The sequence below is a fragment of the Glandiceps talaboti genome, chromosome 6 (assembly GCF_964340395.1).
Source record: "Glandiceps talaboti chromosome 6, keGlaTala1.1, whole genome shotgun sequence".
NCBI classification, from domain to species: domain Eukaryota; kingdom Metazoa; phylum Hemichordata; class Enteropneusta; family Spengelidae; genus Glandiceps; species Glandiceps talaboti.
In genome coordinates, this window is record NC_135554.1 from 23,357,453 (window position 1) to 23,373,115 (window position 15,663).

At 36.1% G+C, this 15,663-nt stretch overlaps 1 protein-coding gene across 4 annotated transcripts in view; it reads left to right on the top strand.

The window, feature by feature from the left end:
* Nucleotides 1-15,663, top strand: part of LOC144436658 (transportin-1-like) — a 40,692-nt gene that overhangs the window by 2,160 nt on the left and 22,869 nt on the right. For all 4 annotated transcript variants that reach the window (XM_078125499.1, XM_078125501.1, XM_078125500.1 and 1 more), the window contains exon 3: nt 14,253-14,509. In XM_078125499.1, the coding sequence (XP_077981625.1) occupies nt 14,253-14,509 (257 nt within the window). The remainder of the gene's footprint in view (nt 1-14,252; nt 14,510-15,663) is intronic.

A 15,663-nucleotide genomic window follows, 5' to 3' on the forward strand; every position in this document is an offset into this window, starting at 1 on the left:
ATTGAAGAATGTGAAGTAGTCATTTCAGGAAGTGACCTGTACTACTAGTATTACGGACAATGAAATTGATTCAGAATATGTTAATTAGCTGAATAGATATGCTGCTGTTTTAGCTATTCCATTTGACAAGTCGCATCACCTTCGTTATGTTAATTTGCTGCTTGCATAATACTCATGAGGCAAATCAATTTCCATAGCTGACTGTGTGGGGGAAAAGGACAACACATCCTGGGGATAAATTAATGAGACAGGGACAGTGAAAACAGCTGTTTATTTCCCTGTATAACTTGGTTACCATGGAGACGTGAATATAATAAATAGGGTGACTCAGAAGCTTGAAGGTCTCAATTATGCAACAGAGAGTGAAACATTTGGGTAGGTACATTGGATAGAAGAAGCAGGAATGGCGTTGTCCTGTACTGTACATATCTGCATCCATTTCAAGACTTTCAGTCTTCATTGTAAAAGGGCAAATGTCCTTCATGGCCGTTTACTGCCAAAGTGTACCTGTCAGTTTCGGAAAATGTAAGATTTGCTTTCAGTGCAAGATGGCCATCTCAATCATAAATTATCTAATGTACAGAAATGCTTTTTGGGGGGGCAAAATCAAATTAATGAATTGTACATGCTTGTCATGCAACATTGTTAGAGGAGTGAATGTTATATCTATCACAGTAAAGAAGTGTCCGGACTCCCCCTTTTATTGTGAGATGTTCACATAGTGTAACCTTGCAAGTTTATAAGTTGAATATTAAACAGCGTTTGGGCATTGTTATGAAACATTGAAGTTGTTAGCTGAACGTGCGTATTGTTGTGATATTGTGTTTGATAACCACTGTGTTGTAGGAGCTTCAAGCTCTCCTGAGAGTAGTGATATGGTGTGACCTGCCTATCTGACATTTGAATGTCATCCCAGTCATTAAGAAGGATTTGGTGCTCAGTGGCCATACTTGAATGCATTTACGATTTAGAAGATTTTGGAGAAAAAAAAGGTTATGATGGAATTCAGAGAATCAGAATACCCCTTGGGGGATAACTGGCCTTTTTGTGATTGATTAGGTCAACCCCCCACAGTAGCTGTGAACAAGGTCCACAGAAGCTAATGTTGACATCTTCTTGTTGAATTGTTGAAGGAACCATTCTCTGAAATGGAAAACTCTTGTTGATATTTTGAAAAAATGAAATTTCATACAATTGGCCGAATAAGTCATGGTTAGCTGGGTATCAGACATTGGGATCACACAGTACTGTATATCAACTTGGTACGTTAAATGCAACATACAAACTGCTCTAACTGATTTTTGGACCGTCTGCCTCTCACTGAAAAATCGGTCCTTTGTACATGATTGTAAATTGTAAGATGATAAATTGTTGTGGTTTTGCAATTTTACAGAATACGAGTAAAACAGGACTGCCTGGTTACAGAAACGAAACAATTTCTTGTCCTGGAAATGTGTCATATCTTCTCGTTTATCTGAACAGTTACATACACATGGTAAACCAAATGTGCCTTTTCATCTATAAAAGAGAAAAATTACAAGTATTCTTGTTCAAATGTATCTTTTATGTACATGTATTTATGTTAATCTCACAATACTTTGTCATTCGTGGAGTGGTAGTAAATGATTGTTCATCAGGAAAGAAATTATTGTATCTTCTGCAGGATAGTGTGAGATATAGGGCACAGTGTGAATCACTGAGAAAATTTGAACTCTGAATAAATGTCAGCTCCATGACTTGAATTTACAGGTCAAGTTTACAGTTAGAATTAGGTGTCGAGAGGTGAAGTAATGCTAAAATTCTAGCATGATCCATATATGGTTTGATTTGAAAACATAAAGACTGCCAATTTGAATATGTATGTGTTATTTTCATTCTGAAATTAGAATGTTACACTTCAGGTTGACAAGTTCTGATTTCAGCACTTCTGTACTATTGGTTGTTTGATGGGGTCATAGGTCAGGAAACACTATCCCCATGTGTTTGTTATTGTTGGGCACATCTTCCAAATATCACAGACGGTATCAGATTTTTAATTCATTTTTCATTGGCAAAAATCATTTTCCTTCTTCCTCTACCAGCAACTTGACACCTTGATTATTAAATGCAGTGATTTGATTAGGAACCAGTTGGCAGCAAAGTTGGACAGGTGACAAAATATTTCCTTTGGCAGAATAGTTTGAAACTCTAATGTATGCTATTTGCTATGCATGTAGGGCTATTAAGATTTGGGTGTACCGAGGTAAGTCCATGCAGAGGTTTCCATGGCTAATTTTAATGTGTCTTCACCTTTATTTGAGTTCTAATGAAAATCTTAAAATACTGTAGATTTTTTTACAAATTTTAGGCTAGATACATGAAGACATAATTTTGGTTTTATAGAATTATTCAGATTTTGGGGAGTTAATCGTTGGATATGGTAATTGGAGAAGGATGTTGAATTGTTATCATTTTCTTTTATCATCGGACATACATATATATCAAACCTGATATCAGGATGTAATTTGTCAAATTTGACATTTAATAAAAATCATTCCATAAGCTTACAGTGCAGACCCAATGGAAATATGACACGCTCTCCGAACGAGATGAAATTGTGATGCCAGCACTATTAAAATGGACATCTTTAGGAATTTGTAAATTTTAATTCGAAAACTGAGTATTTTACTTTGCAGTGTGCCTACAGGTATTCAGAAATGTCTGCTTGGAGTAGAATAAAAATTTGAAGTCTGATATCTTTATACTTGCCTAGTGCAAATAGGCACGACCTCGAGCTAGTCAATATTTTTCAAGTCGTTTGTGACATAACTGGAGATTTCTCAATGTTGAATGGATTGGTAATGCCTGGCACGTTCTTGGTTTATTGATTTTGCATAGATTCAAAGGCTATTATGATTTGTTTTCACTTCGGTGCAGTGGACTGCTTTGAAAAAGGTAATCAAATAATATATACCGTCTGCCGTGAACAAGCAGAATCTCATTTTAGCGACAGAGTGGGCCATTAGAGTAGAAAATATGAATTAAAGGAATTTTATTTTCAAAGAAAGTGGCAGTCTGTGTAATTGCTTCTTTGAACTTGTAAATTGACATAGTCGTCATTTTTTTGTATCACTGATGCTTTATTTCAATAGCCGTACACGCAAAGAAACTCTGTATTGTGTATATCATAAATTATGTTGGATTTAGCAAAAAAGTCTTCATTTTTCATGTTTTCTATGGAAATGGGATATTACAAATTTGGTATGATTTGGTAAAATATGGTCAGAATATGGTAATGGTTGTAATAACTAGAAATACATGGTGTAGTTAGTATTCAAGGCAGTCGACCAATGTATTGGATATCAAGACATTTTGTAAACAGCATTGATTTATTCAATACTGATGACAATTCTGTTGAGGACAATTCAGCCGCCATGTTGTGTGTAACATGACAAAGTCTTTGGCATTTCTATTTTTTTAATGCTTCGTATGTCATGGTTGTTTGCTAACAGTTTGTTGAAGAGAACATACACAAGTCAGTTCATCAAGACTCTGAATATGTCTGTGATTATAATGCTTGTATGATGTAGGAACTACAAATTCGAACATGTCATACAACACACCCAAATTTTTGAAAGTAGAAACTGCAATTATAATTATAACTATGGATACCCCCTTCCCCCACTAGTTCAGTTGATGTGATGCATTATATGTAGACTGCCAGAAGTAAGGATTTCTATGTAACTTTTCATTTATAAGCAGTGCTTTTGACACCACTCCCATCCAATTTTCTCTGCCTTTCAGCCCTGAGATCGTATAAGCAATAATTGAAATGATTTCTTGTGAGAAATTTGTAATGAGATGTTATCAAACCACATTATTGCTTAGACGGTGGTACTTCCTGATATGCCAAGTGAACTAGTTTCATTTCACTTGAACAAAATAGAAGAGTGGTTCACAGTCATTCTGTACTTCTGTTGTAAGGGCATGTACAAATGTAGGTGACTGATCAATGAATACCAAATATTTTGATTTGAAGATTTCAAGTGAACTTGTAAGAAGACTGTATTTAGTGGTAGATAGTCAAAGTTAGTCTTATACACTAGAACATCAGTCATTTGTGTTACAAGCATACGTTACATTAAACCAGGCACAAGCCAAGTTGAACCAAGAAATATGGGATTTATACCCTGGTTTTATGTCTTGACAACGTGCACCATAGGTCGCATCAATGTGCATCTATCTACATCACTGGTTCTGCTGTGTTCAAAATATGAGTCAAAACATTCAAAATTGCCATTACTTGCCCCGATTTTTAGCACAAGTGAACACTAAAGTTCAGTCATGCTTATGGCATGTGTGTGTGTGCGCGTGTGCGTGCGTGTGTGTATGTATGTAACTTAAAGTCAGAAACCGCTTACCGATTGCCATGATATTCGGTGGGTTTATTACCTTTGGGTGTGTAGTTGTTAAATTGTTCAAATCAAAATGACTTAACACTGATGTGTGATTTTGGTCAAAAAACATAAACTCAAAAAGTACTGGGCAAATCGTCTGAAATTTGTTGTTAACATTCTTAGGGATGATTAGATTAAGAATTATTAATGACATGATGATCCTGTTAGTGATGCGCAAATTAGGACTAAAAATGTGAGCAGATTGGGTGGAAATTTGGTTGGAATGTTTTTCAGGTGTTTATACATGTATTTAAGAATTGTTCATAACATGATGGATCCCATCAACAATTTGCAAATTAGATCTAAAATTGTCAATTTTGGTCAAAGACTGCCATCTTTTAAACTGCATGGTGAATGGGGTTCGAATGGGGTGATGATGTTTGTGGAGGTGTTATTCGACAGTGTTTGTTAAACTCATAATGACACAATTAAACCTAGCAACCATTACCATGCCGTTAGCGACAGTGAAATGATGCATATTACAAAGATAACGGATGGGTAAGTGTATATAGATTCAAAATATGAATGCAAATATGCCTAGCAACAAGATCATGCCCATAGCAACAGCTAAAATACACTTGTGCTACATGGCATTGGTGCTGGTTTTTTTTATATAACTGGCGATGGTATAATTATGTTATTCTCCGAGTTTTGTTTTTTTCATTCAGTCAAAATGTACTTGTGACCTAAGGGTTTCATCACTACTCATCTAGCGACTCATAGTGACAAAGGTCCCTTACGTCACTTGTATTTTCCTTGGCTAAACAAAAAAATTGGCAAATAACACCTAAATATCTGATAATAGTGTTGATAGTGCAGGTAGAAGAGAGTTCCATGTATTGAAAAAGTGGTTGAAAACTATAATTGTAAGGGTTTCTGGTAGAATTCTAGATTACGGCACACCGATTTATTGATTATACTTGTGATGAGATTTGGATGTAGGTGTCAGTCTGTGTTCAAGGTGAAAGATTAGAAAGGTCAACACAGTACAGCACATTCAGAGAGATGCTCACTAATTGTACCACTGTAGTCATGTGGTTTTCAAATGTCAAGGTTATTCTGGTACATGCTATAATATAACTACTATAATTGCCTACTGGCGTTGAGTAGACTCCTGAAAGTTGCAGACTGCAGGCAGAAGAGCGAAGTGGAAAATTACTTTCACTTGTAATTCTGAAAGCATAAAAATGCAGTGCAAATGTGAAATATATGAAATCACAGCCCCTTGGGATGAAGATGACTTATCAAATGTCAGTATGTCGAATGTGCAGCAGGGCAGTATTTTCATCGTAGAAATGTTCAAGAATTGTAAATTGAAAACAAAATCGAGACATGAGTAACTATCGTAAAAACTAGTCACCGTATGATTGAATTGCGTATAGCTTAGATATATCATACTGTTGTGGATCCTGCAAATATATCATTTGTACGTTGATCCTACATTAGAGGATGATAGCTTTCTTTTTATGCATCACTGGTTTTTGTAAATTTTGGGAATTCTGGAAATAACAGTTAGAAATGTGGCAAAACTTGGAACAAAAAGTAGATTTTTACTAACTTGCTGTCCTCATATATGTGCAATTACTGAACATACAGCAGTTTCTGTGTAATATATATATTTTGACCTCCAAATGTTTTTGTTTGCCTATTTCCATCAGAAATGAAATGCCAGATGAATATGTTTGCCATTTATAAATGTCATTGGGGAAAGTATTGTGTTAAGCTTTCCAAAGAAAATACAAATGGATGTACATTTTGTATTTGATAAGATTCTAATCAAAGTGAAAAGTGTAATTTCAATCAAATGTTAAAGAGGTGATTGAACATCAAAATGTATGATAGAATCTGTATTAATCATATACAGGAAGTGTGCCTATCAGGGAATCTAGCTATCACAGTATCAGTGTTTGGATGGCCTGCAAGATATGCCGATAATTGCATATAAAATGTAGTCTGCTGAGAGCCATTCAGTAACTGCTGAGTTTTTGCTTTAACACTCCGATCTGACACATTCACTGTGTATTTGTTTTCTATTTTGATGTGTGTTCAAATAATTGCTGGGGATATGTGAATGGCAAAAGACTAAAGACTAACAGGAAATTAAAATGTCTGTTAGGAGGGGAACTGCTGTGAATGCTAATGAAGGAGAGGTTATGTAGAGAAAGCAACCTGCAAGTGCTGTCATTGTCATGAGGATGCAGAAAGTAATGCGGAGACTTGATTAATGTCTGTGAAGAGTCACTAGGAAGGAATGAGTCATAGCATGAAAATTTAATATGCAATGAGTATTCATTGTGTTATGTTGCAAAAGATGGAACTGAAGTAGTGGCCGCCACTCAGTCGACAAAACGACCTTCAGTATTGTACAAGGATCCCAATTAGAATTCATAATTTTCCTACAAAGTAATTCAGACAGATGTATTGATCGAGAACGATATCAAAATGAGAACATAATACAAAGTATTCAGTAATACCACAGGGGAAATTTTGTTCATCAGACTTATGCGATATGAAACCAGTTTTGCATACATCTTTGGAAAGATGATCTTATATTTTGAAATTGAGAGTAGTCGGAAGAGGTCTTTGTTCTATCGAACATGAAATAAAACACACCTGTAGCCTCTACTCAGCTGTATATATAGGCAACTGACAGCACATTCCCAGACTATTTTTCTAATGTAATGCGTTGCATCTAGTGCTGAAAATAGAGATTGGAATGGAAAATGATCACTGGGCAAATGAGGTACAAGTGTAAGGAATGAGTTAACTCCTACAGTGAAAAGAGTCGTTAAACATGCCAGGTATCCAAAGCCTACTGTGTAGCGCCTAGGCTAAGCAGTGATGAATGATGCTGGAAGGCAAATGTTGATGGCAATTTATTGGGATCTGTCAGCAGTCCTGTGAATGTAATGGGGAAATATAGCTTTCGTGCATATTGCTTGTAGATTATTGATACATGGGTAACACTGCACTGAAGTATTAGAGTCAATTTCAAGAAATTACCCACAAGTGATATAGTGACTATTCCATTTTGTGTGTATGGGGGGGGGGGGGGGGGGGGGGGTTATGTGATAATTTTATTTTTGAAGGGAATATCAGTGAAGGTAGGAAGGAATAACACAGGAAGATTTGATCTGTAATATTGTCCTCAATAAAACTACTGAGATGAGGGATTACAGGTCATAAAAGTCCTTGCATGTCCTGGAATTCATACAAATATTATGAAAATTATGAACAAACATTTACTCTAAAAAAAATTTTGGAAAATGATCAAGGGGAAATAAATAAAAAAACACCATTTTTTGACAAATAAACTCTCCCTTTGTAATAATGATGAGATATTCAACAAAGTGTTCCTGGAAATAGCATGATTGGATTTCTGGAAAATAATTTTCCAAATCCTGGAAGCTGAAAGTGAATTATAGTGTGTGAACCTTTGCCAACAAATGCTATGGAGAGGACAGTTGTCACTACTAGATGTTTGGAAAATGTCAGATCTGAATCGACCGTGTTAACATTCAGTTAGAGTCTCTTTGAGTCATTTTGTAAGCTTCTGTTTGATCATCTTGCAATACTGTGCATGTCAATGAAGTGTATGATCAGATCCCATAGAGTACATGATACCTGTATATGTACATCAGGTACCATTTACATAAACGCATACACATACTATACATACACACATTTTAGCATGCATACATACTTACATACATACGTATGTACATGAATGCATGCATACATACATACATACATACATACATACATACATACATACATACATACAGACAGACAGTGTTTTCCACAGGCCCTTTTAAAGGGGCAGCCCACCCCATAAATTTTGTCACCACCTCATGAAAACTGCTACCGCCCCTTTAGATTTACATACATGTACCAGTCGTTTAGAACTGTGTGGGTCGCTTACACGTGCTAACCAGTGTTACTTTTGAAATGATGAAAGGGACATTTTAATTTCATACACTTGTCCGACAACTACAACCGGTGCTAATTATGACTCATTAGTTGGTTTTAGTCCTAACACAAGGTGTGACTCAAAATAATAAAATGACAGGATTGCACAGCGGCAAGATAAACCTGCATATGCAGTGTGATTGACATGGTACAGTACATGTCCATTTGTACTCCCAAGAACCGTCAATAGAGTGTAACAGACTAATATACCTTGGATAAAGTAGTGATATTCAGTTTCAGTTTTACTCCGAAAACACTTCTAGTTTTTGTAGGTTGACATCGTACATCTTGAAATGTGGAGTGACTGAAAAACATGCATTTTCCAATAGGGCGGCGAATGATGTCACGAACTGTCGTGAGTTCATAGTAAGAGTCAACGTTCCATGAGATTTAGGACAGACACGATGCCTGCTTCTGAATATCTTAAAAAAACTTAAATTTAAGGATTTTGCTTTGATTTCACCAAGGCTTTGGATTTCTGGGCTGGAGTTAGAAACAGAAAGATTGAACTGTCTTTGCCATCATCTCAGTAGGAAGAATTTTGAAAGCAGTCTGTATTTGTAGAAATAGTCACATACCTATTGAGTTTGATATATTTGTAAATTTTTTACCACAAAACTACAAGTGGCCAGGCTATAAGTAGCCCAGGTCCTGCTATTACATTTCTACAAGTAAAGTTAAAAGTGCTGGATCATTTGAGTAGCTAGTATTATACACTGCTTGCAAATTTATGTAAATATATGCAAATTAGTATGCTAATGTTTATGCAAATTAGTCACTCCCTTAATTTTTTCATCGGTGGAGAACACATACATACAAAAAATAATTACATTCATGCTTGCATGCATGTGCATGCACATGCACACACACACACACACACACTCTCTCTCTCACACACACACACACACACACACACACACACACACACACACACACTGAATCTCATGCTGAACCTAGATCATATCTTCTTTTCTCTACTTAAATAAGAGATATAAAATTTTTCCATAGAAATGTAGCCATCTGTTAGTATTTATGGGCAGTATTTATTTGAGAGATAAAGATACATATGTATCAAGTATGCACATACTAATACATGGAACATATCTTTGCAAATTTTATAGTCTGTTGCATACCTGCTTAGCACATACATGCATAATAGTATAAAAATAGTAATAATATTCTCTGTAATCATCAGATGCATTTATCAGATGTGATATCCCAGGGTGTATTTTAGTTATTGTCCCAGTGGGTAAATAATAACTACATAACACTAACAGCCATTTGATGAAACATTTGTGTGTTATGCTGAATGATATTGTGGTGTCTAGATATATTTTGAAATAGATGATTGATGTGTTTATACCAGACACCAACACATTAATATTTCTGTTTGTCTGATTAGTTCAGTGACATTAGATACTGGGATATCGTTGTCTTTATTGTCAGATATGTTGTCTTTTATGTTTAGACCCATATACATGTTGTCGATGGGTTTCACTACAGTGTGATGCCGATGTGGGAATGTAGTCAAAGAAATAGAAAATAATCAATATAGTCTTTGTTATGATATAAAGCAAGTTAGAGAACTGTCTGTGAGACTTTATACAAAGTGTGTGTTCCTTCTCTATGTACACTTTCACGTGTCATGTAAAATCAATGAATATCGGTCAGTAAAGTGAAGGGGGTTTTGGCCATACAATTGTGAAGGAGACTGACTGAATATGTACTCTTTTCATGGAATTGGTCCAGATTTTGATTCTCTGCCTACCAGGGAGGTATTTGTTTGTACACAATAAACTACAAGTTGAGCAAAACAAGATTAATTGGTTCAGTTTCCTAAAGACATTGAAAAGGAGACGTCCATGACAACAAATGAAGGGGAATGTGTACTTTAATAGAGGAGTGGCATGTCAGAAAATAGAGGGGTGACCCTTGCAAATAGATGGGTACCCCTGATGGAGAACAGTGAACATGCTTGTAAACTAACGATAGTGATTCAAGCTTCGTGTATGACATCATGTACATGTACTATGAACAAGAGGTAAATGTTTTCAGACTTGACACATCAGGAGATGTGAAATGACAAGAAATTATGGTTACGGTTGAACAGTACGCATATAAAAGTTTCTGTAGTAGGTAATAGGGTAACCTGTAATGGACTTGTCAGCTATTGTGGAAGTTTAAATACCATCGTTGTTCATTCACTTGTAATACTAGAGTTTACATGCATCTTGTGTTCTCTGATTTGGAACAGTACATATTTATTGTACTGTAGTTTATTGAACTTATATAACCATGCACATGTATGTACATGTAAGGTCTTTGTATTTGGTGTGTCCGTATGTACTGTATATAGTTGCCTTCATGTGTGTATGGATTGTAATATTGTCAGAGCCACCTTACATGATGTGCTGATGGTACATTGTATGTGTCGTTATTATACACATTATAAATCGCAAACAATGAAGCCATGGTATGATTGCGTGTATCAAAACATTGAAAAGTACATTTATATGTGCATATAGGTCCCAGCTGGTGGTGGACATCTCTTGGCGTGGAACACAGTAATATAACTACAACAACAATGCATGGAAATGATAACAATAGTAGCATTTATGTGTATGTGTGTAATGAACAGGGAGGGAAAAGGTCAACATGTTACACATATATTAAATTAGACATGTTTACTGAAAACTCCTGTTGTACACAAGTCTAAAATCTAGCCTTTTGTAATATCATGAAATGAAATAGTCTGTGCTGAATGTGTTTTCCCTGAGGCCATTAGCCTTCCAGGTCATTATTTTGGGTTCTGTGTACCCATCTACATGCATGTGTGCGTTCACCCCTGTATCTCTGGCATGCACCAACTGCTTTCAACCAAACCTGGTACCTTGTACCATGTCAGGCATATGTATGTCATCCTTATCAAAGATGAGCTTTCTTTTAAGACCTTGACCTTTGACTGTGAAAGTCTTCTTGCAAAGGTCATTTTCCAAATTTGGAGTAATTTAGTCAAACTTTTGATCATACTTTTGATTATAAATTTGAATTTGACTATGTGAGACACGTGCAAGTTACTTAATTTCATGACCATGACCTGTATAGCAAAATGGCAGCCATATTTGTGATAAAAAAAGAGCACACTTTGCTTCATTTCTCCTCAAGTATGATACCGTATGGATACTATTCAAGTGTCTACCCCACATTGACATTAGTAAGCTTTCTGAGACCTTGACCTTGACTAAGTCAAAACAACTGAAATGTCTTTCTATAACTGAAGTTGAATACATAAAGACTTCATATGAGTGTGTATACTTATATCAAAGGTAAGCTTTCTTTTTATACCTTGACCTTTGGCCTTGACCTCCATTTTCAAGGTCAAATAACAAATTTGTCAATAAATTATGAAGTTTTTTTATCTACAAATGTAGACACCTTCAAGTGTCTGCACCCATATTTATTAAGTTTAGCTTTCAAATTGGATACGGAAGCTTTGAACTTGACCTCTATCTTCAGGGTCAAATGGTAAATTGTTATATAAATTTATAAAAGGTTTATTCCGAGAGATACCAATCAAATGTGAACACTCACTTTGTTAGAGGTACATGTATGGTTACTATTCAGACAAACTTTTGACCTTAGTCTTCATTTTCAAGGTCAAACTTAAGTTTGGAGAATCCTTTTGGCATACAAGAAACCAGTGGGGTGGGGTGGGGTGGGGGGGGGGCATATCTTGTATTAAGGCTTGTTGGTTGTTGGTATACATGTAGGTACATGTAAGTAGTATACCTGAAGGGTTTATGTACATCAGTATGTTTGAATTTAGAATTATGATCATGAAATTGGGAACTTGCAAACCTACCATGTTGAATGTTGCATCATGGGAAATGTGATAATAAATGCTAATCAATTAGTATTGTAAACAATATTGTTATATTGTTTGTAACCACAAATAATCAATTCATAGTCACCATGACCACTGTAAGAGGTTAATTTTATCGGTAGCTCCAGTTTACATATTGCGATAACCACAAATAATCCCATAGTCCCTTGCGTCTGAGCATGCTCAGTCTGGATTGCAAGTTTCCTATTGTATGAACAATAATAGAGTAATCAAGTCCTGTCTGTTTCTGATTCAATAAGTGATGTGATGGCAACAGCTGGCCACTGCATGTATTGCTACTGAAACATATATGTCTATTGAAAAAATTGGAGCCCTGCCATACATTTAGAATGTGTGGGGATAGAGATAGTTACGAACAATGTTGAAGTTGACAAAGTGTTTGGTTAATGGTTAAAAGTAGATCCAGGACTGTTTGGTGTTGTGGCTGTACAAAGTACAACTACATGTATGATTAGTCAGCTGTATCCAGAAGACAATACTGTAAAATGAACCAGTGTGGTGGAACAGTTTATTCAAATCCACAGTAGTTGTCTGGTGTAATAAAACAGATAATGAAAGCTTGCAAGTGATAGATATGGCAGACACTATCACAGACACTGTAGAGATAGTTTTGTATAATGTAAATAGACAGATCTTTAAGTAAATAGTTGGTAGCCTAGTGTCTTCTTATTGCTTGGCTGAAACTTGGCACCTGTAATGGCTGTTTCAATATTTACATGGTAATGATACATGTAGGTACTAGGTGGTGGGTGCCTCAGATGTAGGCTGTGCAGGTTACAAAATGGTGAAATGTATGGATTGATTTCACAGATTGAAAGAGTTGTCATAGTTCATTGATTCGTGCAGAGTGTCCAGGTGGTAGGCACTTACATGTGTATGCTTATTTTTCAAGACCTATTTGAACTGTTCAAATCATGCCACATATTTGATTCAGTGGAACTACTGTTTGATCCATGTATTCATAAGAGCTCAATTTGAACAAAAATGCTACTTATAGCATGTAACATGTCCTGCTATTATTACTAGCACAACAAGTCCTTGCATGTAATGTCATGACATTCACTCATTACATAGTATTGTAGAATTAGCATATGGTTATCAGTGTCCACACCTGTCAGTAATATGTACATAGAAGTAAATAGAAATAAGTTAGATAACATTACAATAGCTGACACAAGATAATTTACATGGACAATACAATACAATTACATTGTCATCTAAAGAATGGTAGGGTGATTGTTTTGTAGTACACAAGTAGTGGATACCAGAGCCTCTTGCCTTGAACATTTTCCAGTGCAAGGTGTGTTGGCTGGTGACTACAGTGTGTCCTGAGCACGCTCTCTTTACTATGACAAATACAAACAGGAAATACACAAGCACCAAATATATCAGTAGCAGCCATCCCCAACTCCTCGCCATCCTCCCCTCCCCCTCCCCCTCCCCACACACATCACTCATATCCCAATTTTGAAAAGTGTTATGGCATGTACACTGTAGATGTTACCAAAGCTGTCCCAAGCTCTTCATCTGTATTATCACTGACAGAAACAGCAGGAAAACATACATCACATATGTAGTAACAGCCTACCACCACTAGACTGTGAGATTTGCCTTGTTGTTCATCCCTATGAGAGCTGGCTAATAGTGTGGTCTGTATGGTAGTACACCACCACCACCTTCTAACCCTGTATGCCTGGGACACTTTAGCAAAAGATGTATATATAACAACATATCCATTTTGTCATGTAAACATATCTGGTTGTGCCATTATTTTTAGATGAAGACTGTATATGTATACAAAGTTATATGTTGTTGGATAATGACAAGTCTTTATTTTGATTGAACTGTAATATTTGATCTGTGTGCACTTCTGTTCTATTTTCTCTCACTTCTCTTTCCCATATCATGAAATAATTCCCAATTTTCATTTTTTGACATTTCAGATGACACAACAAGGTCACTCAGCGGTCTCATCTTGAAGAATAATGTGAAAGCGCATTTTACAAACTTTCCATCGGACGTGACAGACTTCATAAAAACAGAATGCCTAGAGTGCATAGGCGACCCTTCACCTCTCATACGAGCCACCATTGGTATATTGATCACAACAATGGCATCCAAAGGTGGACTTGAAAACTGGCCAGAACTTCTGCCAAGATTATGTCAATTACTGGAATCAGAAGATTATAACATTTGTGAGGTAAGGATACACTTCAACAGTCATTGCAAATGAAATGTCGTCTCACTTTCACAGAGACCTATTCTAGAACCAACTGGACAGACAAAACTTTGTGGTTCTTGGTGGATGGTCATATCAAGAAACTATGTTTGGTCCATCTTTTTCCCATGATAGGTTGGCCACCAAGCCACAGCTAAACAGGCTGTGCTCACCAAGAGAGTACATGTGACACAGATATTTACAATCATTTTGCAAGTTTAGGTTGTCATTTTACTCGATTGATAACAACAGTTTTACTGCTGAACACAACATGGATGTTATACACTTTTCAATCACAACCCTGTCATCAATATAGTCTAGAATTCTAAACTTGTAGAGTATTATGTTTTAAAACTTCAATCCTAATACCAGTCTAGTCAAGAACCGTGTTCATGTAAACAGATTGATGTCGTCACATCCTCACATGATTTTAGTTTAAACAGACTGGAGGTGGAGTCCTGGTTGGACATTTGCAGATCAGTGCAGTCCTAGAAACGTTAGAAAGGTAAAAAAAACCTGTTAGTTTGTGATGGATTACATGGACATGTGCCCTTTGCGCTTCTTCACCACAGGGGAGCACCACAATTTAACACCTTTTGTAACCGTCTTGACTAGACTGGTATTAGTAATGAAGTTTTTAAGACGTAATACTGTACCAGTTTAGAATTCTAGACTATGATCAACAGTAAAGTGCTCAACTTGCCAAATGATTGGTGTTGATCTCAAATGTATATGTTACATGATAGAGTTCTGATCAATGCTCTCTGTTTAGCTATACCTTGATGGCTGTGATACCTTAAAATATCCTCATCCCTAGCAACTAAAACATGTTGCCTAGCAACTAGCAGAGCGCTTACCATGTACACTGAAATGACATTAAAATGATACTACGACATATAACTTAGGATAGCAAGAGATTTTACCTTACTACTACAATTTTGAAAATAAATTTTTTTGCTATCACTAACATGTTCAGCAATCACAGAGTACAATCACAATAACAAATCATGCTGATTGTTGCATTGTCGTGGTCAGTTTTCAGACATTTTTTCTTTGCCGTTTTTTCTTAGTTGTGTTGATAGGCTTCTGGTTGCTTTAAGTCTAGCTGTCACTCAGTTTTCATGACACAACAGCTG